Genomic DNA, 26973 nt, shown 5'->3' with positions numbered 1-26973 from the left:
TAGGTGACGTAAGTTGGCGAAAGTCAAGCGAGCTTTTCGAATTCGTGCTAAGATTTCGTCAGACACCAACCCATTAGGGCTGATCAGACTTCCAAGATAAGTGAAGTTTTCAACGCGTTTGGCTACCTGACTCTCTATCCTTAGTTCAGGTGTTGACGCAGACCAGTCCTGAAGCAACAACCGTTGTTGGTACCTTGATGTGGTGGTTGGGCTTGCCTATCGTGATGAAGCAACCGAGCTATACTGGCTGGAACTACTGTTCCCCAAGGTCCTACCATGCCAGACAGGTCGGTTGAAGAGCGGTAAGACTAAAAGCAACAAACCCAAGGTCCGAAGGCGAAGTCGTACTGCTGACTGTACAGAGGTGTGACAGCAGTAAGGTGTTTCCTTCAGACAACCAGAATGACAGCGATGCTGCCTTCCCACAAGGAGGGGTGGAGTTAGAAAAGGTCGACCCTAAAAATGCACACTTCGCCTTGTCCCACGGATATCCGTCTCCGGCGGTAAGGTCCCAAAAAGTACAGAGCTAACACAAAAATTGCCCATAAAAAGGTCGTGTGTGATCGACCTCAAGCAGTTGTCCATTGGGCACTGCGGTCACGGTCCCAGGTCACTAAGACCACCTCTAAGACAATTTCTTTTTCAGATACCTTCAGAACAACCCTTCCACGGTGTGGGCAACCGGGAAGTGATAACCGCCCTCATACCTCTAACAGCACTCAAGCACTGTATTCATAATCAGCCTCCGTCTTCACTTTCTATTATTCCTCCTACATTGACTTTCGCCTCTAAACTTCCTTTTTCGGCTTCCCCATCAAATGTCACCATAGCCAACGATTCTAGTGCTCAAAACACTGTCCCAGGTCTACTGAAACCTCGCTCCAAACTACACATTGGAGCCTTCAACGTACGCACCCTATGTCAAATCGGTCAACTCAAAAGAAAAAACGAAAATGAACATTTATCAAGAACTGCAGTATTTTTGTGTAAGTTTCCCAGTGTTGTCGCAATTCATAACCTATTAGCGTCTCATTATATACATTCAGGAACAATAATTCAGTTTGAACATTACTAAGACAGGTATGCTAATTAGACAGTTAGAAAATAGGTGTCCTAAACGTTTAGGCTGGCCACCATAACCTCTGAACAAGTTAGAGACTATCTGAACTCAGTAGCTCTGTAAATTTTGTTTGAGTTCAACAGTGGATGTCAACACAGAAAAATAAAGTATCCTGTTAACGAGTCCCGAACAGGGTGAAACGTGCATCTTGGATTCTACAACATTTCATACGTCAAATATACACTACCGTTTTTAGAAAAATCTAGTTTTTAGCTGAACTATTTTCAAAACACAATACGTTAATTATCTGAAGTCAGAATTCAATTTATTCAAAATCTAATCCTTATAGAATTTATCGGATTTCAAAAACATGATAATATTATACATTGATACTAATAAATTGGCCATACGCGGTATCATATTCACTGGTAAATACATTCAGATCTTGTTTGTATATTTCCACTCCATTAATTAATTCATTTTTAAACGTTGGTTGAATTTCTAAAAGATGATCTTGTACTTGTTGACTTTGTATTTTTAGTTTAGAGAAACCATAAGATAATGCATCTACACGTTCTGCATTACCATCATTAAAATATAATTCATAACGATTTAATAAAGCATATGATTCTTCAATAGGTCCTATAGTCATATCGAATTGAATTTCTGATGCTCTTAAATCAGATAAAGCAGCCATTTGTTCTCGAACATCATCCAAATCTTTTATTGGTCGACTAAGACGTTTCGAAAGATTATCAAATTGTTCAAGAATTTTATTCATTTCTGTTGCACAACGTTGATTCAATGCTTGACCGTAGACACGACGCCAATTTTGACATTCTCGAATTAAATTGTCTTTTAAGTCATTACTTTTAAAGACTAGTGAACCAACTTGAGTTGATGATGGAATTAATTCAATTAACTTTTCCATTTTCTAGATTGAAGAAATAAATCAGAGAATCAGGAAAACAAAGCAAGTGTAGTTAACCAATAATTACCACTTCTTAATCTCATGCTACTTATGAGTAGTTTGTAACTTTTAACATGAATTTATTTCTTCAGATTGAATCACAGAAACAACGCTTAAGTAACCAATCAAAAAACAAACATTAAGTTGATACTATTTGAGAGCTATTATGTCATATATTAGGAAACAGCAAAAATTGGCGATAATGTGATTCATAGTTCGTATAGGTTAAATTAAAATAATTCTATCCAGAATCTTATATACCGATTTTTGGGAATTTCACGGATCTTTACAGTCTTGGAAAGATTGGATTATTATTGAAGAGCATAATTTTAATTGAATCGTCTAGAGAGATCTCTCTATTCTCTTCAGACTCAAACACCTGGCGCCAAGTGGATAACTTGATCAATAGACAAAATGTGAAATAAACCCGGTTGTCATAGGTTACATAATTTCTATTTATTCTATACGTACCTTAGTTAGATGATATTTTGCAATTTGTCTTGGAGTGTTTACCATAATAAATTAATATGGAAATGGATTTTTCTTCCAAGTTAATGCACTGGAGTCATTCAATGACCTTTTCAAAGTCAATAGTTTAAATTTAGATGAAACTAATTACTACGATTATTTTAGTACCTAAATTAGAATACAAGAACTCTGTAAATAAATATCAATAATCCTTCAAAAGGTATGGCTAAACTCAAGAGATTAGACCTGGGATCTTGATTAAAAGGTTTCATGAACTCCCCAAATGTCTGGATTGGAATCCAGTTGTCAATATTTATAACTTAAAAATTCGCGTTATCAAATGACTATCTTCTTACTCCATCAGTGATATCTGTCGTACTCTTTGGGCACAATCATTTGATTTAAACTCAATAAGTTTAAGATATCGTTCTCGCCGAAAAATCTGACGCTACTGGGATAAATCTTTTTATATTCAACTGCGAGTACACATTCCTATAGGGTCCCATACTACAAAATGATGTATCATGTACATTTTAATTGGTTGGAAATCTGTTTCACAATTATCTGAAACCTTGATGTGCATTAATAAAAATATTATGAAAATCTAGAAGCTTCATAGAATAGTGTTAAAATGACGTTGATAATTAGGTAATTTCTTTGATAAAAATTCACATGAAACAATTGTTTGAGTTCAAGAAGTCTTGCATTTTTTTCATGAACAAAAAAACTGATTAACTTGTTACCAGTCAGTTGTATAACAGAAGTAAGCTTTACCGTAAGACTGAATTTTACTGACAGCCTACGTATTAATAAATCAAACGACACTGTTTAGTTATTAAACAGTTAACAATGAAAAGTCATTATATTACCGTAGATAAATAGTTTTGACAGGATTAGTGAATAATTTTATGCACACTGCTGAGGAGTCTCACAACAGGACGAAACGGCTGTCCAGTGCTTCCAGGTTTTCCACTGTGGTCTAGCTTCAACTGACTCATGATCTCAACCATTGGAATAATTATATGTTGAATTGTTTATTAAAAATTAGTGAAAAGAGGGTTAGAGTTAGGTGTTGCGATTAGTAGTGGTTAGAGTGTGAGAATACTCGTTATTCACAAATACACTCTTGGCATTGCCCTGAGTGATACATCAGGTACGCTCAAATGCATTCAGTATAAGAAGCAGGTATTTAATATAATTTTCTTTACACAACGAGTCAAATTCACTATGTGGTTGCTCAAATGATATTTTTATTATTCTTAAGCGTATTATGAATTAGACAGACAATTTTTACTTGGTCGGTTAATTAACCCGTTTTTCAGATGCAGATTCGTTTACTGAGCTTCAAGACAAACTTTAATTGTAAGATCTGGTAGTATTACTCAGTTTCACAAGCTGCAGTAGATGGAATGGGGTTCGGACCTAGGACGTGGTGGCTAAAAGTGGAACATATTAACCATTGAATCACTGTTCCTATGAATGGAACTGTAAAACAATAGATACTTTATTTCATACTGTTCATAAGTTAATAACGTACAGAGTAGTAATTCATTTGTCCATTAATTTCTGATAAAATTGGTTCAGTCTTCATGAACTCTGAAACAACAGTTTGAGGATCCTGAGGGAAAAACAAGAGAAAAGTGAATAAATATCACTTATGATAGAACACGAAGAAGTTCATTTATTACTCCAGTTAATATTTTTTTACTGTTATTTGTTAATAGAATGAAGTATGAATTTATTTTTTCATCGTAGTCACACTAGTTTTTCATAAACAATGTAAGATATGGTTTCGGTACAAATTGACACATTTCGTGTCAGAACAGTTAGAGGAAATTAATAAGACTCGAAGTAACTGAGTGAGAAAATCGATTAATACGATGACGAAAACTAAGAGTGTAAGGTATGCTTTAAAGAGAATGAATAAAGCTGAAGAAAACAAAGTACGAAATTACATTAAAATCTAAGATTTGCAGGAATGAATGTGCCCATCTAACTTTCACAATTTTCGAGCAATAAGACATATGGTGGACTATCATTGATGATTGGGTCATACCCTAACACAGATGTCCACATTTCCTTCACTGATTAATCTAAAAGTCAATAACTTCGTGAACCTGTGCTGAACCATAATCTGATCGACAACCCTCTCTTTTCGTTCTACTCCAATGTCATCTACCATTGGACAGGCGGTCACTGAAAGTGAGTGATTCATTCGTTACGTACTACAATCGGTGGAGATTAACAGACATGTCAACAAGGTTATAATGTTTACTGGAAACTTTACTCCTAGCCTAAACAGTACCACTTTGATAGCTGCACGAAACATGACCGATAGCTCAAACGCACTTACATACACTTACTTTCGGCACACGTATGACTTCTACTTTTATCGACTTTATTTCATGGTCGTAAAGAAATACAAACGTCATGTCGTAAACGAACGACCTTACGGTACTTTTATTCAAAGCATAAATTCTGATTAAAGTGGTAGACACTACAGATACCTAATGAACTAAAGTTTGTTAATGTATTGCTTATATTCTCATAATCGTACTGTGTTTCAGATAAATACAAAATTTAGGTTTCGGGATTGTATGAATATCTCAGTCATATGGCTAGAACTCTTGTTAGAACTAACAGTAAGTATATAAATTCATAAATGAACAAAAAACAAGCAACAACTAACTGTCGTCCACAAATCTGAGAATTCATTGTATGTATTGGAGACTTTTTGGATTTCTTCTTTAAATGCATTAAATATCGTATTTAATTGAATTGAAATTTTAACTACATCTTTATGTTCGGCGATAATACGATGTAATGGTTTTATCGGTGAAGAAGACAGTTTAGCTTCTTCTCCTTGCAGTTCAGCTAACTGGTCAAGTTCCTGATAAAAAGAAAACGATATTTAGGAAAATGAATACCCATATTTAAAGGTTTGTTATGAGAGTATGAATAAAGAAAGAATATTCTGGGTATGATCCGTGGTAGTTGGGTCATTTATGAGCACTGTTAAGTAGATCTGTACAAGGAAAAAACAATCGTTTCCTGTCTTCTGGTTTTCAATGGTGGTCCAACTGAGACCAATCCGAGATGTAAACCATGAAAATAAAGATGAGCTAAAGTATCATTATTGATGAAATATAATCTGAATTATATAGTTTCAATAAATTGTGTGTGTATAGTTTCAGAGTGCATCAGTGAAGTCTTGTAAATTTGGAGTATAAAACCAATGGATATAAAGCAGACTTGTAAGCAGTCAGATGGTCTAAATAACGTAACTGGCTCATTCAAAAGTTTAAGTACCAGCAAGACTTTTATAAACATATGTGAATAAATACTTATTTATTGTATTTGATTTAACCAACACTAGTTCCACCAAATGATTTAAATTTCAGTAACTAAAAGAATAATCAGTGATTATAGTTCTACGAGTTCACAGAATTTCCTGTTACTCTTAGGTACGGAATTTTTGGATAATATGAGATTTCGCTACCTCTCATCACGGCAAATTCTATACAAAGAGTCCAGAACATTCGTAGCACTGAACTAGTGAGAAATCTCCTAGTTTGTTAAGTTAATAGTCATTAAACAACTAGAACCCCGTTATTTCATAACCATGATATTTTCAATTTAACTTTTACAGACTATTTGTTTTTCCAAAGATGGATGGTGGCTAGCAGTGGAATCCAGGATGCGCGTTTCACCCAATAAAAGACTGATCAATGAGAATATTCAAAACTCATTTTTAAAAACCGTGAAATTTTAAAAATCTTGAGTTAATTAATAGTCTGCAGAGTTAGATGAAAATGCTTTGCTTAAACGAAGTGGACAAAAGTTTACGCTCATGTTTGAAGTGTAAGCAAACATCTCTAGAAAGATTATATTCCTTGTGAACTTTCTGAGAAACAGTCTGTTAACAAATGTTTCAGTTGTGTTCGTGACTACATTTTCATATATCTAAAACGTTGACATGATATTCGTGTAGAGTATACTTGATAGCAAGTTTTCGAAGTTAAAACATTCATGACTCAACGACTAGTAAAACATACTATATGGTCTAAACCTGAGTTATAATTAAATTCGTCCAATCATACTTGGATTATGGCCATTGTGCTGAACTTTAGTGTTATATGTTTAAAACACAATTAGTAGGAGGTCCTAGTTTGTTCTATAATTGTTGATGGAATCGATGAACCTTGTAATTGTTAATCTCTGTATAATCATGCTAGTAAGTAAACAGATAATGATGGTGTTCTTTCTTGTGCCAAATTCCAAAGCCGATATTACAGATTAGTAGTTTTACTGAAATCTGGAAAGTTTACAGAAGAAATTGATATTGAATATAACCTTTGGGAAAGCAAATAATTCACATAGTTTTGTGTTTAATCGTTCCCTGATGTTATCTGCTGATTCTGATAAATCTGAGTTTTCTAGTATACCAATTTAAGTAAATTTTCTATGAACACAGTAATTAATAGACATAAATATTATAAAATATGGCTAATTTCAATTTATTTGTTTTGATTGTTTGAATAATCTAACTGATATTTAAAACTAAAATTGATCAGTCTCTTTTTTCATGTGTGGATCTTGCCATGATATTGTCATTAAACGATAAGCATTTTTTAGTCAAGATAGATGGTGGTTAGGATTTTACTGCTGGCCATCATTAGTCTCTATTTAAAAATATAGTGAATTTGTTAATTTATCAAATTGTATGACTTAGTGATATAATCAACTGGTTACCTTTTGTTGTTGTTTCTGTGTAAGTATCATATGTTGCCATGGTTGAACATTTTGTGTCATTTTTAATATAATTGACATTGATTTATGCAAACCAGTTTGTAATTCATCCAGCGACGGCTGCATTACAACATTTGGTATGGATAAAATGAGATTGACTTTAAACAATGGTGTTTTTCGCCCTTCTTTCCCAGTTGCATGCTCCTGGTGAAACTTTAATGTCATCGGTTGAATTCGTAATTTTAACGAATCTAATGTATTTCGAGTGCCTTGATCAAACCGAAAAAAAACAGAACAAGGATATAAATTTTTCAAAAAGATTATCGTCAATTCATTAAATTAGCTGGCCATTTAGTAAACGAATGTAATAGTTCTGAATGTCAGGTTATAAAACAAGGGAACGATCAACCAGACGGATCTAAATATTTGATAAGTCACCTTTCTAAAGTATTTCATTCCTAACTATAAATATATTTTTGTCATATTCCAATGAGTAAAAAGTTTTATTTCGGACGTTTCGTGACTTAATGTAAGCCACTTCTTCATGGTAAACAAATAACCAATATTAAACTAACACTAACAAAAATATATTTATTATTAACTCTCTACCCAATGCTCAGTTTACTGGAAACTATCAAGTCCATCCTTGGTATGGATATCTATTTCACTCTTATTCGGTGACTCCGTGAACTTGTTATATCTCATTTAATTGTAATTCCTGAGTCTTTTATGACCGGTGATTTGTGTTGTTACAGTGAACCGAAAGTTTAATTAATTTTCAAAGCGACTGGATAATATTAGTAATCTGTTGATCCAATATCTCATGGTCTAGTCAAGTCATTGAAATTAACCTAGAACGCGAACTAGAATTCAAACCCTCTATACTCCATACAGTTGAATGACTTATCAATAATTTGATCCTATATAACAATTTCATGTTATCAATTATAATAAAGAAGTATTTGATATTTCGATAGCTTCGCAAATAAGATCTGCTTGACTTGTGGAAATCTCAAAAGAAGTAAGGAAAAAACTCTCCCAACAGTAATTAGATGTCATTTATTTTCATCCACAAACGTCTAAGATCAGGTTTTACTATTGTGACACTTTTCTCATAGCATGTATATGTGTGATACATAAATGCTATTGTAGTTGTCTGTCGTTCCGTCAATGAACAGAAGTAAACTCAAACAGTCCAAACTTTATGCTGGCGAGACCGAAGGTGCTGGGTTCGGGTCATGTAGACGTGGTTGGGGGAAATACTGCCATGGAGTCCCATACCGGAACGAAAGAGCCGTCTAGTACCCCCAGATTTTCAATGGTGGTGTAACATTGGACGGTTCATGACCATAATTAGAACTCAACGGTTTCCACAACCCCCGTACTGAAAATGAAACTCACCAAAGATAAATATTATTACTTAAAAAGTTTGAATTAAACGCTTATTTAATCACATTCATTTATTGATATCATTTACAGTGAGAACGTAAGTCATTTAATGTAATTTTGGCTGAAAACTGTACATATGTGTCAAGTGAATAAATGAGACTTTTTGCTAAAGTTATAATTACTTGCTTTGTTTATTGATAAATTAAAAGTTGCTGGGAACCTACTGAGGTTAACAAACACTATATATTGATAGAAAAATAACTATCGGATTGCGAATTGTTATGCTTATTAGGAGCAGTTGAAGATAAATTCAAATATGACAATTGATTGAAAAAATAAAGGTACAGCGTTGCTAATATCCATAACAAAGAAAATAAGAATAGAAACCGATGTTAAAGATAATATAGACAATCGTACCATACATCAGTTCTTTATAAGTTTACTGAAAAATATTCAGAAGTTAGGAGTGTTTTAAAACTTATTTATACCTTCACCTAAACGTTCACTTGGTAGGATATTAAGTACGCACACTCAATTTTGTTGTTATGCTTGTGGAACCGAAAACTCGATTTCCACTAATTAAGGACTTAAATAAAAATGTAAGAACACATTTTCATAGAGTTTCTATCTAGAAACCTGATTTCTTTAAATATTATTTAGCAGTATGCAGTAATCACATTATTAGTACAATCAGTGGATAGTTTTATTTCATTCTACCTTTGCTCTTAATTATTTCCCTTTTATGAAATCTTTGAAAAATTATATGCTTTAAATGTAGACGTGATTAGATTTGATTCGATCAGTTTATCTTTAATTTCTGTAATTAGATGGTTTGTACTACTGTAAAATATTCTTTACAACAAACTCCCGTTAGACTGTACATAAATAATTTTAAGAGCCAAGTTAAAGGTGAATATATATTCTAAAAAACACTGAATGAATATTTAAGATTATCCATAAAATAAGCTTTCTAGATGACCAGTGTAAACGTAGAAATGAGTTACATGCAATATATGACTGAATCAGTTTGTATTTCGGTTGGAGTTGTGCGTATACTAATGAAAATCATTATTAGTGACGTAGGTTGGAGGAAATAATAAGAAAAGTATTGATCAGATCAAGTGTTTAGTTAATATTTGCGCAATGTATGAAATGAGAGGGATTAAATAAAGTGAACACTGAGACTTGACGAGGTGAGAGATGTCAAGCATACTTCTGTTAGATCTGCAGATAACGTATTTTCAACGCTAGTGGCTATTGTTTCTACTATTTGAAGGACTCTGGGTTTGATCGAGTTTGGTAATTCACTATTATCACAGTATATTATTAAAACTGACTCATTTATGCTGATTATATAGCCCAGTTGAATTAAACGGGCTAAGATTAAGTTGTTTACCGCCTCAACTAAACCTCTTCACGCGCATTAACAATCTAACTTGTTTTATAGGTGCAGTTAAATTAGTAAGTATGAATTAATTTACACAGTACATCAATAATGACTTACATTTTACTAATGCTTCTGTATTACGTTGAGTGAATTGATTTAAAAATGTAAAATATATACATGGTTTACATTCAAGACATCTTCCTCTACGTCTGTCCTGTGATATACACTCATAACCTTGTTCTGAACTTAAATTTTTTAACTGATTCTCATCTAGATCTGTTTTAATTAAATCCAACATTTCATTAACTGCCATTTCTATAAGATGACTTTTACTAAAAAGAAAAAAAAACGATGAAATGTATGACAGGAATTGCCAAACAATTTGAATAGTTACACGTTGTTATAAAATTATGAGTTCAATGTTCTAATGTTTACAGGTTGTTGCTAAAATATCAATATCCTTCAATATTATTATGAGTGAATATTCAGTACAGAGGTTGATATTTAACATTTTTGAAATTTAGTGAATATCTGGGCTATCTGTTCCTGCCATCTGGATATCTCAACAATTTATCTGTTTTCTTGTTTGCTTTAACACATCATTATACTTATTAGCATCATAACCCATTCAGGTGCGTGTGTGAAGAGTTTATAACGTTTCTCCGTACAAGTTACAAAAGAGCCCAATCAGACACATCGTGGTTGCTGACAATATGCATCGAAAAGAATATACATTATTCAGATGTCGATTTTTAAACTGCTAATATCTAACTGGCGACCACTCAATATTTATCGCAAGGGTCGATCAAGAAGTAAGAAAAGGAAACATTAAAATACTTTGTACTGAGAATTCTATATTGTACCAAGAATACAATATTGAATAAAGTCAATAATAAAAATAAGTATTCGGAGAATATGTAACTTTGAGAAATATATCTTAGGTGAATCTCACACACAGAGTGATCGAAATAGTTCGAAGCATATTTGTGTCTGTAATGTGAACCTTTAATAAGTTGACAACCTAAGAGGAAATAGTTGTTCAACTAGTTGCATACTTTCAGACCTTAAAAAATCAGTTTAATAGAGTAGTTATGCATAGGTTCATGTACTTGTCTTGAAGTCAAACTTTAGTTACATAGCGGTATACTTTGCACAAAAAAATTTTTTTTTCAGAAATATTTTTGATGTATAGATTATTCAGCAACCACATCTGTAATTTGTATCGGTTGATAAACGATACTATCATTTAGACTAATGAAATCCAAGAGAATTACTGCTTAGATCTTTCGTGATAAATAAACTTTGTTTAATAGAAGACATTGTTTGGTTACCGTGCAAAGTGACTTAATATTATAGTGTACCTTATTTAATGTAAAAAATTAAGAAGCAAATTAAAAAAGAGTTATAGATCCATGTTTCTTGCATATCAGGATGTGTCAACCAAGTGTGTACACAACAGACTGACACAAACTCAAAAGACATAGTTCAAACTCAGTGGAACTGGTCCACACATTTTATTAGTACCTAAATAGTTTAATAACTAACGTTCATCTATCAGGTTTTATACATTATTTTAACAGAAAACAGTGACAAAATTAGTACATTTTTTGCAGCTTCTTGAACTAGGCTTTCGCGCTGAGTTGTCGAGTTGTTAATCTCAATCGACAATTGTCAATCAACCCAAAACATATAAGTTAAACGCTCACCAAATAAAACGCCTTTAATCTCAGACTTGTTATCTAACTATCGAGAAACTGTATCAGCCTTTTACATAATTATGGTAAGTCTTTTGAATGATTCATTTCGTGTGTTTTTTCCATTGTTCCGTGGGAATGTGTTTATTGTTCTGGTTGTTAATGACTGTATTATTTTGCATTTTCGTACTAATTGTATTAATTTTTGTTTTGTTAATTGTATTCATAGTCAAGACTGTGTGTGTGACAGTATGTAGACATTTTTTGGAAGGTCATCAGTAGGTAGGTTAAATCCTACCTAAGGAATTCTTCGAAATTTCAATGACACGTTTTTGGTGAATAACAACCAACGTTATATACATGTTCTGAATGATATTGTGCATTTTATACAAATGTTTTGTTCAACTTTCAGTTCAAGGAACAAAATCGGTAATCTAGTTACTGAGATTGAGCACTAAGATTTACAAGAACTAATTAATATTACGCAACTGAGAGAAGATTTGATGGAAATTCCCAGATTTGCCAGCAGTCGACATTTTATTGCCTTCAAAGTTTCATTACGTCTGTTCACTTCTTAATTTGCATTACAGACTCACTTTACCTGGAAAACCATTGAAAATCAAGTATGACCTCCCAAGATTTCTCCTACTGGAACAAAAGAATTGCACATTACTTACTAGTTTTTAGCAGTTTCCTAACTAAAGTCATTCAATTATGCAAACTAGAAATTGGGATTATTCTTTTTCAAGATGACAACTTTATGAAGGTACTTCGAAATTCGAAGAATTGGTTCCTGCTCTTCAAGTCAGATTAACAATGTAGTATTATTCTAAAAATTGTCATGATGGAGTTTTGTCCTCTGAGCTGGATGGTTTGGTCGTGGAGCTTTCATCGCTCTTCTGAACGACATCATCAGCACAAAATTCAGATAGACGTGAAGTGCTCGAATTTCTCTGTATGCGTTCCACAGCTTGTTCTGTACACCTCGACGTTGATTGGCTCTTACTGACCTTAAATTTGTCATTGTTGAACAAAAGTCAAACCAATGGGAGACACAACCAAAACAAAGAAGTAAACAATGACAAATTTAGGGTCAATAAGAACCAATCAACGTCAAGGTGTACAGAACAAGCTATGGAACGCATATGGAGAAATTAGAACACTTCACTTCTATCTGAATTTCGTGCTGATGATGTCGTTCAGAAGAGCGATGAAAGCTCCACGACCGAACCATCCAGCTCAGAGAACAAAACTCCATCAAAATCATCCACCTGAGCTACAAATCTCCACCATCTCAAAAATTGTCATTTATCACAAAATATCAAAAACGAAACTAACATGGATAGATTTTCAGCAGCATTTGCCACAGTTGTTTCAGTTATTTGAATAAATTGATCTAATGTAACTTGATCATCATCTGGTAAATCACATAAATTTGTTTCAGCCATTTCTTCAAAAACATCTTCAACACGACAGTTTAATATATCACTAGTACGTTTTATCAAAAGTTTTAAACTCTCAAGCTCATTAGAAACTTTTTTGACAACTATATAAAATAATAAAAGTTAAAGTTATACCATTAAACAAAGTAGAATGTGATAAAAAGATGGTGTATGAAACTATATAAATTTCATTTGCTGTATTCTAGAAAATTGTAGCAGAAATGACCAGTTAAAGTTTTTGTAATCGACCGTGTAACACAATTATCTACTCAGTTTGAAACCATAATTCTATTGTGTGGCGGTCAATGAGACTAACGTGTTGTCCAAATAAACGCAAGAGAAAACGTTTTATGACTTTCTATTATGTAGTTGGAAGTCGAGTTTATTAGGTGTTAGGGAATATGTAATTTTCATTTCTAGAATATTGATAGATGACCCTTGCATCACAACTGATGAGGAAGATTGATTTTCATCTGAAAATTTATAAGTCTCGAATATTTCGAAATCTCGATAGCCACATATACAGCTTAGAACAGATTTGTAGAATGAATTTTCGTCAAATATCAGTTTTCAATTAATTAACATTCCAACGTGAACATAGGATTAATTAATTTCACTGCGCACGAAGTACGATATCATATTCGAACGATAGAATTTAACTGTTAACCTAAAGAGACATTGTCATCATCAGTTAAGGACGGTTAATTACATTTGTATCCCGTGTAGAATTACATCAAGTGAATTAGCGGAAAATTATGTACATTTTAAAGTCGTCGGTTAGAAAGTGACTTATCGATAACATTTGTGGAAGCTGGCCTTGTGTTACAATTTGACTGTAATTAAAAATATAAATCATTAAATTCTAAGCCAACGAATGATTAATATCTTAATTTTGTAACCAGATTCGAAGGTACCAGAATCAACTTTGAATAGGGTTAAAACTTTTGATACTCACTACAAACGAGTATGTGATATCGAAAGATTTTAATTCAAATTCAAATTATTCTTATTAAATTATTCGATTAGTGAAAAGTACTTCCAAGTGACTGAGTGATATATGTCTAGAAGTAACTTGTTTATTTTTGACAACAAGTTTTAATTCTCACCGAAATACTGATCGATAAATCTAATATGCCTAATACTAACAATTACAAAATAGTTCATATGTTATCCAACGCCTATATGATGAACTCAATCTCATTGGCAACATTCCAGTATTTATAAACTCACTAAATCAATAATAATAGTTTATAAGTATTTTAACTCACAATCATCTATATTAGTAGAATTCCAGTTGAGTTGATAGATACCGGCGTTTAGAGCTTGACATAATTTATCACGGAATGGTTGAAATAAAGGTAACAGTACATTTGGAACGGATGCCCAAGTTTCTTCAATTGCATTTAATAGTTCTTCTAAACTGGAAAAAGAAAAAAACAAAATTTAGGTGAGTAGATTATAATTTTCAACCTGATCGAATGAGGTGTATAAATTTGACATAAGACTGAGAATATATTCGTACATTGCGGTGTTAAGGACAGGATTATTATGAAGGAAATCTGAAAATGTAAGCCATTGAATTAAACTTAAAAGCCTAAAAGTATCATTCTCTCCACGACATCTGAAGATCCTAATCTTGATCCAAAATGGGCTTGAAGTTGCATACAAATAAAGAGTCTACAACTAGGATGAAGGAACTGTATGGTGCTTTTTAATTTTCAATAGTTCTTCGGCTAATCTCAGAATATTATCAGAGTTACATCAAAAGATGAACAACAAGTAAAGCTCAACGTAATTATTTGGGAATATTTTACTTAACTAGTTACATGTAATTCAATTTTTCATCAAAAAACTGAATAAATACAAAAAAATATTGAGTCTACAAAATGATTGATTTCGTGAATAACAGGACCTTTATCTCAAACTTTTCTTCATGTCAAACAAACCTTTGTCATTTACAGGATGATTGTATGGGTATTTATCGGATAAAGTGAATAATCATCCATTTGAATTGATCAATTTCAAATCTGAAAACATTTGGCTATTTCAAAAATAAGAATTCAACCAATGATAGCAACAGTTAACTTATAAATTCTAAGAGTATCCTTGACATTCAATATATTATTTATGCAAGATGGCTTTTTATAAATACTTATTTTTATGATAGGATGTTGTGTTCAAATTTTTATGTAAAGAATGAAAGAAATGAATAACACTTCACATCAGTTTATAAAAACAGGAACATTCCTAACTATAAGTCTTTGACTATTGTAAACATTCTTTTTAAGGAAACTACTACATCTACCCCTTTTGGATACTAAATAATGAACAAACTGTGTTATTAATTAGTTAATTATATCATGTTTGATACTAAATAATCATTTATTTTCTAACAAACAAGGAATACCAGTAAATAATAGTCTGTACTATTCATCTATATAATGAAATCCACTTGTAGCTCTTCTAGGGCTACTGGCTGTCCCAAGCCCGGTTAAGGGAAGATGGTTGGGCGTAGGAAACAACCCTGCTGAAAAAACGCTAACCAGAATAATTCACATGTGATTTACTGATATTAAGTTTATTAATCTGTTGTATGAAGGCTAACCAATTGGATAAGTGACTAATTATGATATCTGATGTTTTTTGATTAAAAGCAATTAAAGGAATATGAAGTTACCTAATATATACATATCTATGAAAGAGGTGATTTGACTATTTGATTATGCATTCGGCAGTTAGTATATAATTCTAATCTTTTGGATACACTGTTGAGTGGATCAACGAAGCACCATATATTAATTCGCTAATGATTTAATTTTATCATCTTTCAGTAATAAACTATTCATTCTAAAATAAATAACGGTTATATGGTAATTTATGTTATGAAAATAGTTTAAGTTAAACTTACATATTATGTCTTTGTTTAAGCATGATTTCTTGAATTAATAAACGACTAGCTACTGATGGTATGTTGAAACCTAAACTTGAAATATAACGAGCTTCATGAACTAGTTCTAATATTGCCAAATCGAAGTTTACATAATAACGTTCTGTATCAGGATTACGTACAATTAATGATGATGATAAACTAGAATGTACATTTTCAATAGTTTGACACCAATGATGGTAATAGATTAATTCAAATTGAACTAGAGCTTCTGCAATACGATTAAAATTCTTCACACATTTTTGACCTTCATGTCCCTGTTGATTAAATAAGAATAAATGTTATTTGTAACTACAAATGATGACAAAAATTTATAAAATATTCTAAAATGTCTTTAGCTGATATTAGAGAAATAATTCTATAGATCTATCGATTGAAAAACTCCGCCTGGAGTCCCCTCGAGGGCTACTGCCGGTCCCAAGCCCGGATAAAGGAGGAGGGTTCAGCATGTGGTAAGCGACCCTATCCCGTAGATAACTAACTGGCTAAAAAATCGCTAACCAGAAAAATTTACTCAAACCTTTTAAACTCTGCCCTGGGAGTCAGAAGGTCTTCATTTAGAAGAACTATGACTCCTTATGATGAAAGCCGAGTTCCTTCGGAAGTCACGAGGCCGATGCCCCTTCTGACAACCAGAGCAACCATTTATTTAGGTACATGGAATACTCGTACAACGTGGGAGACTGGGAGAGTCTTCCCAGTTTCTGCTGCATCGATAGAAAACCTGTAGATTATAGTGGAAGTCCTAAAAAAGAAATATTTCATGACGCGTAGTTCCCGTGACTGATAATGATACACAAACTTCCTTTGTGCAAGTTACTAACCGGCTAGTGAATGAGAACACTAAAAAGGAAGAAGGTTGTTTATCACATGCATACGCATATGTCTATTGTTTAGAAAATGAAAACATTTCTTGGCCAATCACATGTATTTTTGATTGGCACAACAAAGTGATCTTTTATTGATCCACTGTACCAGAATCAATACTGTTTCCAATCGAATAGTTTTATGATAACAGGGCAATAATCATTATATGATACTGTGAAACATCTTGCATACGAATTTAATTGACTATAGACATTTACTTAAGCTTAAAATTAACAAACTTATTTTTTATTGGCAGCTGAAACCATTCAAATTAACAAATATCATATTTAGCTATAATGGATTGGTGATGTTCACGGCAAATAAATGACAATCTGAAATAAACTATTATTAAAGCAGGTAGGCCTTGATATATGTTTTGTCAGTACATGGTATTGCGTGTATGTGACTAATGTTTCTTGAATTTCAATGCATATTCATGCGTTAAGTCGTGATAAAATCTATATTTAACAACTATATTTATTTGCCTGTTATAATCGTGTAACATCGATTTATTACATTAAAATTACCCATAATTTAACAAATAATTCTTAGATTTTACTCAGCATACAAAAAATGTACACAGTGCACTAATATGTTTGTCCATTCATTGACATTTCTGTCCCTTTTTAACAAGTTGTTTATTCTATGTACTGAAAATATTGATATGACAACAGTTTATTTCAACTTCGATACTACTTTTCGAATGCTTACTGAATGCATTATATAGTATCATTGATTACCCTGTTATTATGATAATTAGTATAAAAATAAGCTAAAAGCTTTACCGAATAAATTATAGTACACTTACCAAACTATCATTACTATACGTTTATGATATTAGTATCGTTAGACATGTGCTCAAATGAGTTATTTTCCAGAAATCAATTTTTATGAGTATCAGAAGTATAAGAAAGGTGGATAGTGGCTAGCAGTAGAATCCAGGACGTGGATTCCATCCTATTTGGGACTCGTCAGCTGCACGTTGATGTTCAATCTGTGACTCGAACCCAGTCCCATTCGCTTCAAACGCCATCGCGCTATCCACTTAGCTACTGAGTCCCGATAACCACTTGTTTGTGCAATAGGGTGAAGTTTAATTCACTTGGTATTGTTTTGCTTGAATTTCCCCATTGACATTTAAGACTGCAAGTGATTAGTCTGTTATTGGCATATGTTCATACTGTGCATATTGCCTCGATATTGCCTTAATCCACTGCTAGCCACTATCCATCTTTGCACATAAAGCTTGTAAATTAAGGCTATATTGAGGCAATACGCACAGTATACACATATGCCAATAACAGACTAATCAATTAGCGTCTTAAACGTCAATGGGAAGATTCACGCAAAACAATACCAAATGAATCAAAAGTATAAGCAATAAAAGATGGTTTTTGAATTTTTATTTCACAGAAATCCATCATTAAAGTATATGCAAATCAGATTACCTTCTGAACTGATATAAACTAGGAAAATATAGATAACTATTGGTCAAACGACTCAGTACCGGCAATGTCACATGACATAAGACATAAAATCTTAAAGTTTTTCTGATAAGTAAGGATTTAGTGGTCTACATTTTTAAATTAAATTATAACACCAGAGTGCATAATAATCATTTAATTAATGAATAATATTTGGATCATTATCAAAATAGTTCAACCTGTTAACTATTCTAATATTCTATATTAAATTGATAACGTTAGTAAGAAATAGTTTATTTCAAAAGAATAAATGATCTAAGAACATAAATCTGCATATCTTTTGTATGATTGAGTAGAGGTTAGAGGCAAATACATACCTCATCCTGTTTAAGGCTATTCAAGTGAATGCAAATACATCTTAATGTTAGTGTTCGAATCGAGACTTTAATCCAGTATATTTCACTTCAAACATCAACATTTTATCCACTGTGTTGTTGAGTTCAAATAGCCACTAACTTGTACTATCGGTATAAAAAATATTAGTAATGATTTATAACTTCCTGTCATTGATATTCAGGACTTCAACTAATTCATCAACAACTGAAAGTTATAAATGTTTATCACTATCTTCAGACCACTTGTAGAAGTGTGACTATTTGACCTCAGTAATACAATGGGCAAAGTGTGGGTATTTTGATCAAAATATTCTGGATTCGAGTTTTAATATGAGCATTAACACTAAGATGTCGATGAATCTAGCTGATGAGCCCTAAGTAGGATGAAACGAGCACCTTAAACACGTACTAAAATGATAAAAACATATTATTACTAGCTGTTAATAATCACGGTTAACAAATTGAAGAAGTATTACTTTTTTTAACGATTACTTACCCATAATACATCTGGACATTTTTCTTTAAATCGTTCCATTGGTATTTCAATTTGTTTGTATAAATGACGTGCCCAAAACATTTTACCAGCTATCGATGTCATATTTCTAGCTATTGGTGGATCATTTTTTTGTTTTTCATATAATTGACGAACCATTTCTAATTCATTAGCATAATTCTTTATAACCAATTCATATTTAGCTGATAACTCTAATTGACAACATTTAATTTGTTCAAATTTTTCTAAAATTCTTAACTGACGTTCAACCTAAACACATGTATATATATGTATATATTTATGGAATACTTTTTGTAAAAAAATTAGATAAAAGGTGAATTATTAATAGTAATTTCAAACTGTAAAACTAGAAGTGTTTGAAGTTCTTTATCTCTAACCTGTTATTAAAACATTTTTGAACCAAATTTCAAAGATAGGTGACCATTAAAAGACATACTGATATTTATACTATGGCTAGTAAGAGGACAGAGCAGTATTATAACTGTGGAAGATGTACTTGGAACAGTAGGAAGCTGATGCTTTCAAAGCGTCAGTAATTAAATAAAAACTAATGTTAACAGAATATTCTGCCCATTTTTCAAAAACGAAACAGTAAACAAATTAAGCAAATACATATTTGTATACAGATTTTATTCTTATATAATGGCTAGTTTACGAACATCATACATGACTCAAATAGTGGGAAAACAATTGGATTTTGCACTGGAATTATATTATATTATTATCGCACAAAAATTACATTTGATTAGAAATAAAATAAATGATTTACTAAACAAGTATTATAATAAATTAAAACATGACCTCACGGTTTCCTTTAATTCTAGCAAGCTGGAATTTTGAAAAACCATGTCTGTATATATTTAGTAGATACTGAATACTAAATTGATGTGAGGACAACTTTTAAAGCTGTTTGTCGTATTCAATCCAATCTAATCTAAAATATACTATACTATTTGTCATGGTAACTCAAATCAATAAATTTTACCTAAACGTTTACACAAAGTTTGGACAGACTAATTTTAATCACAGCCATTAGTTTAGTCAAATGTCTCTTTCCAAGTTCCACGTAAAATGTTTTATTTCTTATCCTCATATTTAAGTAATCAGTGTCTAAAATTAATTGTCCAATGACTTTTTTTATTTTTCATGCTGCCTATAGTTTACTATTTTGAATTTCTCAGTTCTGTATGATAAACCATTCATCGTTTGTATATTAAGTTGTTAAAAATGGTTGAAAATGAGACCTAGGTTTCCTGCTAGTTAACATTCGTTATCAAGGCATACTTGTAATTTTGAGGGAACTGTTATCTGCTGTAGTAGAAGGTACATTTTGTCATTGATCATGGATTATATGTAGACTGCCACAAACCAACTAACATCTCAACATAGTAGACGTGATGTCAAACCATACAGACTAATGGGCAAATCTCAACTTAATGGAATTCGATTGAAACTATAAAAAACCCAGACAAACATAACATCGATGACCTGGTGATCGATTAATTGTTCATCGTTTCTTTTATGATTTATGAGATTTAAGTAATAGGAATTTGTTTTCGTTACTTAATGATAGTGTTTGGAAGTATAGGGGAAATAAGGAAGTATTATAATGTTTGTATGGACTATGGGGAAGAGTTAGAAGTATAGTTTAATAAAAAGCGAACGAACAGTTTACAGAAGATATGAACAATGCTATTTATTTCTAACTTTAATTTCCATTAGAGTTCTCGTTTTTTACTGTTCGCTGGACAAGACGTCAAATCAAAGGATGTAATGTTTATTGTGTTAAGACTGAAACAAATGAGTAAAATGTTGGCATTTGTCTTTATGTAGCATGGTACAACAATACGATCTCTGCTATTAACTAAGTGAAGCGGAAATATGCTGACTGTTGTTTCTGTCTAATGTGAGATGAAAGTCTCTTCTACAACTTCGAAATATAAAATATTTTCATTGCTTAGAACACTGTATGAGAGTAAAGAGAACCTTCTTGTGGCTTTCAGTTTTATTTTTCTCTTAAAATATTAATTATTGTCCAGTCTTTAAATGCATAATCAATAGGTGATTTCTTATGGTTGGTCTAGCTGTAACTTCCTAAAGATATACTTAGAATTTCTAGGTAGTTTATTCTATAAATATTGCATTTCATAGAAATTATTATTTTACAATGAAACATTATTCAATATATAATGAAAAATATAAATGGGGGATAAAATAGAGCTAGTCAACAAGAAATCACTTCGTTTATTTTTAAATATCAAGGTCATGAATTTTAGTAACATTTCCACTTTTAGTACAACACTTTATTGAGAGTTACTGAATTAAAGCCGCCAAGGTTTCTAAAATTTTGTTTGTTTATTTGTTGTGATATTTTGTGATGATATCTTCTAGTACAGATGATTTAGGATAATAAGAATTACATTGTCAGTATCTAATTTCTATTATCATGCAACTTTGTACTTGTTTACAGATAAATCAAAAACCAAAGAACAGTGTTATTTTGAGGCTATACGATAATTTAGCATCATACTGTGGGATAGTCTTTAGTTATATAACATCAAGTCATCATAAAATAACCATTTCTAAATAATAATAATAATAATAATAATAATAATAAGATGTAACAGAAATACATAAGAATCGAACATACAGGCGCAGGTTGTTTAAACCATGCATCAAGGAAATCGCGAAGTTGTTGTGCTATTGTGTCGAATTGACTTTTGTACTCATCCAAGTCCCTATCAAACTGATAAAAATTCAGAAAAATTAAAATTAAACATTGTGTGTTATTATCATTTAAATATATCAAGTTATGAATTTATATTGTAATCGCTTTATCATTGAAGGATTAACATTCTGAGTAAAAGGAGATGCCGAATTGTCTTAGATTGCTATGATGTAAAAAAAATGCCGCAATATTATTGAAACTTATGTAAACTTTTGTTCATAAGTACTCTTGTTTCCTTTTTTTGTTTGTTCATTACTTTAAACTGTTATGTAATTATAAATCAATTTCTTACGGTATCATATAATTATATCGGAAAATTTTAGTCCAGTAGGAATTCAGCTAATTTTACAACTAAACTAGAAAACTGATTCACATTTTGTAATTACTCATAAAGTGTTTCAACAGTATCACATATAGATTTAACTAGAATAGAACATAAAAAATATATTTATTGATAAACTAACGGTACAAAACCAACTGAACAACAGTCTTTACTATGTTATTCACAAGATAATGAACTCAGAAGTAACACTGAATTGAAGAAGGATTATGTAGAGAGTTATGCTTGCAGATAGATGGCTATATACATTTTTTGGCTTTTTCCAGAAATTGTAAAATGCTACGAAATTATGTAATTTCAGTAATTAATTATCACCATAACATGACTGTAGTAGAACAAAATGAGCCATTAACATCTTTCATTAAGAGTATTCTTAATTAGTATCAGAAGGGGTTTTGTGGAGATTGTAGTAATTTCAACAGTTGAGGTCATGAGTCAATCGAAGCTAGACCACCATGGAAAACCTGGAAATAATGGACAGCCGCGAGGCGGGGTCGTGGATGCGCACTGCTGAGGAGTCCCACAATAGGACAAAACGGCCGTCCAATGCTTCCAGGTTTTCAATGGTGGTCTAGTTTCAATTGACTCATGATCTCAACTGTTGATATCCTTAATTAAACTTATGTACAGAATAATATTTCAGTCAATCACAGATACAGAAATAATTACGTAAACGACTTAGTTTATACGCTTTTAATAGTTCTATCGTGTGAACAAAAAATTGTTTTTCTTTCTATCAAGAATTTTGCATGTCTTTCAGAATTGTATTCATAAGTCCTAAGTAATGAGAAAATTGATCATGATATTCATAATTTTGTAAATATAAACAAAAGACGAATCATATTCCATGTAAGATTGACCAGTCAATTTCTATTTTACTTACATCACGTTTAATTTGATCAGCTCCATCGAAATTTCTTTTATGTAAATTATCATAAAATGTTTTATATCGTACAACAATTGGATCAATTCCTTCAGCTTTAAAATCCAATAATACATTGAAATTATCTATATTTTCTAGAATTATTAAAATTTTCTTTAATCTTGATGTGTACACATCAAATTTGCCAAATATATAATTTTCACTAGATAAAATAAAGAATTTCAATAATCAGTATTTATGCAAGAAAAAACTGTGTCAAACAGAAAAACTTTTCTTAAGGTAACAATAATCGAAACAAAGTGTTTTCGCTGATTATCTACACTTTACTCCAGTAGAATTTGATATAGTTTTCATCATTAGTCAATATTTAAGGAAGAGTGTTGTTCGATTTTGTGAATTAGTTGAAGTTGGACATTAACACCGTTGGATGCCGGCTTAGTAGTCTAGAAGTTAAGAGTTCGCGTGCCAGACTGTTAGATCCTGGGTTCGATATCTTGCGAGGCGGGATGATAGCTGTGCACTGATGAGGAGTCTCATACTTGGATGAGACGGCCATCTAGTGCTTCCAGGTTTTCCATGGTGGTCTAGCTTCAGTTGACTTATGATCTCAACTATTGAAATTACTATTATATCCACAAAAACATCTTCTGGTTTGAGGAACAGCTGTGGAATTTAGACGATAATGGAATATTGTTTCGTGTAATTCAAATATCATTCAGAATAAACTATGCGTGACATTTATTATGATAAGATATTTGAGGTTTAACTTCTTTGGAATTCGTGGTTTATCTCGTTTTATTTCGAATTTTCAAATAAATTCGACAAGTGATATGGTACAGTTTGTCAACCTAAGTGTTTCTATAGTTACATTTCATTAGACTTGCTTTGAAATATTAAAAAGTAATTGACCTAAGCAGTTAGAAATTTTCAAAGTCATCCTTCATTAAACAAACAGTTTATTAATGTAAACCCTAATTCTTCCCGTTTATGACAAAACTCTGATATTTCTACATCTACTATCAGATAAAAATAATTTCATCATCTAGCGATCCAGATTATAGAAGTTGAATCTTGTTATGCATTCGGTAGTTGACTGGGAGGGCAGTATGTTGATCTCTAATTTTAATCCGGTCATAAATGAGGGTTTATTTAAAATTCAGTCAAATGTTCAGTGTCAAGAATTGAGTATGATGTTAGTCTGTTGGGAGCAGTCGCCAAAATGCAATGAGAATGAGATTTTTGCTGGTTGTCACTCATAAGCAAGACATGTCTAAAGTCTCTAGGTAATCAATGATTTCTAATATATTCGAATAAACTTTCATCCAGTGTTACGGCCAGTTGCATTATTACTGGTTTATTAAAAACGATGGACATAAATCTGAATAAGTTTAGCATTATAAAGTAGAAATGATGTATTCCGTTTATGGTTTCTTAGACTATTTTCCAATCTGGTCCCATTTAGTTTACCTTCTTGAAGGCTATTATATTGTTAAATAAATAAACGTAATTGAAACGAAAATCAAATGGATTCTTTCCAGAATTCTAATTTCAAAGTTCTCACTTTGTTTGCCTAAGAAACTTTTATTAGTGCATAGAATTCAAAGTGAGGATCATATTCAAAAGCATTGAAAACTATAAAATTTCCCATAATAAATTGTGTAGTCTAATACAGTACTATTTAAACACTACAACTTATTGCCAACTTCCTCCACTCACCTGGAATCGAAAATAAAATACACTACAATCATGGGTCAGTAGTGGTAGCGTTGTTACTTGACTAACAGAATGCGATTAGCAATAGATTAATCAATAGTTGGCATGAGTAGGCTACCAAAATATGTACTAACTATATCAAGGAGTTGCTAATAAACAGTATTTGTTTTTTCAGATAATGACCCATTGTGAGAGTTCTATGAGTACATAAGACTGTATGATAATATCTTATGTAATTTTACAAAAATATCACTCTAGCTACATTTGTCATTTGTAAAATAATGAAAATTTGGAATAACTACTGATAAGGTTTCGATCTTTGCTAATATATGAAATTCACTTGTATGGATATATTCAAACGTCTTTTAGTATACAGATGTCAGTCCTACTGGTCTACATTTTAGTACTGGTGAAGTGTAATTAAAGAAAATAGAATGTTCTTAATACAGAAATATTTCACGAACATCTGGTCTATTCTCGATTCTGTATTTAAGCATTTTTGACTTATATTGTGCAATGTTCATGAGACCCATCTGTTTATTCTATATGTATATAAATATTAAGCTTTTCAATTAATCATTACTAAATTTGAGGAAATGAGAACAGTACATATTCATTCAATCAGATAATTAATCTTATTGAGTCATTAAAATGTATAACAGAAATAATAGAAACATCATTATTAACTTCAAACTCTTCAAGATATTTTGTACTGCTGTCAATATAACTAATTACCTGAAATCGAATTGTCTACCGGATGGATTTTCTTGAAGTCTGTGTCGAACTTTACGGAAATTCTCTTGATATTCAACATTCAATTGAATACATTCATTGATTCGACCAAGTAAAATATTTCTAGAAATGAATATTAAAAATACAGAAATAGATTCTGATCTAAAATTAAATCAAATATTTACATAAATATTTAATGTTAAATAGTTGTAATAAATTTTGGTTGTACCGAGAATGATCTGTTGAATAGCAGTGAAACTGATATTATTAAACATGATGTCTGAAAAAGAAGTCTTGTTGTTAAACAAGAATTTCCATGGAGTCCGGTATTTTTTTGAACAGGTTGTGTCTTCTTTCTACTTTGTAAGGTTCAATGAAACATGAAGCTAAAAATTCTGCTTCATCTTTATGGTAAATAGTTAATGTTATATCCTAGCGAAGATTAAATTACCAGTAACTTCTGAGATCTATTAATGGACTAATATTATGTAAATATATTGTTATGGTATAACGGTTCATTAACTAGATTATGTATATCCATATTTCTCTTATTATAAGCTTCATTTTGACCTATAGATTATTATTGTACGATTTACTGTACTTAAGTTATTTTCAGTTTATTAACTACCGTCTCCCACGTTCACAGCTACGTTTTAGCCTGATCTTGTATAAATGTTATTTCTTATTTTATGGTGTGATGCGGTCTGTTTGGCTGGTATATAAACCAAGTATGTTTGAAACAAATGATTTGCATAGCGGAAGCTGTTATCGGTGTTCTGGACTCAAGTGGACGGGCTAGGCGAACAAAGCTCAATAAGGACTCTAGGCTGCTCATACCGGTCGAACGTCATTGGTTTAGTAACGTATGAGAGCGAATAGGTCGTATTTCGATTGACGAGTAAGTTAAATGATAACCTAAAATCTTAAAGACTAAAAGTCACAACATTCAAGTTGTTATGTAAGAACCTTTTAAGTAACTCACTGAAGACAAGGTGATATGAGACTGACTTTAGACAAATGTAGTTGCAAGTTGTTGCAAGTCTAGATACGGAAAAAATGGTAGACAATATCCTTAAGCTAGTGGTTAAGAACTGCTTGTACTTTAAAAATCATAAATGGATATGAAATTCAACAGTTATATGATGGTCTTAATGGACAAGTATCTTCATTCTGAAGGAATGAATGAAATGTTCATATAATAAACGTAAAGAGATCTTTGAGATTGTAGTCATTCGAAAGAAGCTGTTTTTGAATATTTAACTTTTGTGAGA

At 31.8% G+C, this 26973-nt stretch overlaps 1 protein-coding gene across 1 annotated transcript in view; it reads right to left on the bottom strand.

Moving 5' to 3' along the window:
* Nucleotides 1-26973, bottom strand: part of DNAH8 (Dynein heavy chain 8, axonemal) — a 123709-nt gene that overhangs the window by 76707 nt on the left and 20029 nt on the right. The window contains exons 13-24 of the mRNA XM_051208585.1: nt 25706-25825; nt 23258-23459; nt 21957-22052; nt 19289-19555; nt 16068-16363; nt 14428-14579; nt 13056-13263; nt 10141-10355; nt 7251-7516; nt 5188-5388; nt 4036-4116; nt 1471-1994 (exon numbers count right to left, since the gene is read on the bottom strand). Of these exons, the coding sequence (XP_051070363.1) occupies nt 1471-1994; nt 4036-4116; nt 5188-5388; nt 7251-7516; nt 10141-10355; nt 13056-13263; nt 14428-14579; nt 16068-16363; nt 19289-19390 (2045 nt within the window). The 5' untranslated portion in view covers nt 19391-19555; nt 21957-22052; nt 23258-23459; nt 25706-25825. The remainder of the gene's footprint in view (nt 1-1470; nt 1995-4035; nt 4117-5187; nt 5389-7250; nt 7517-10140; nt 10356-13055; nt 13264-14427; nt 14580-16067; nt 16364-19288; nt 19556-21956; nt 22053-23257; nt 23460-25705; nt 25826-26973) is intronic.

Source organism: Schistosoma haematobium, chromosome ZW (assembly GCF_000699445.3).
Source record: "Schistosoma haematobium chromosome ZW, whole genome shotgun sequence".
NCBI lineage: Eukaryota > Metazoa > Platyhelminthes > Trematoda > Strigeidida > Schistosomatidae > Schistosoma > Schistosoma haematobium.
Note: the sequence above shows the minus strand (reverse complement) of the source record. Positions and strands in the feature narration are given on the sequence as shown.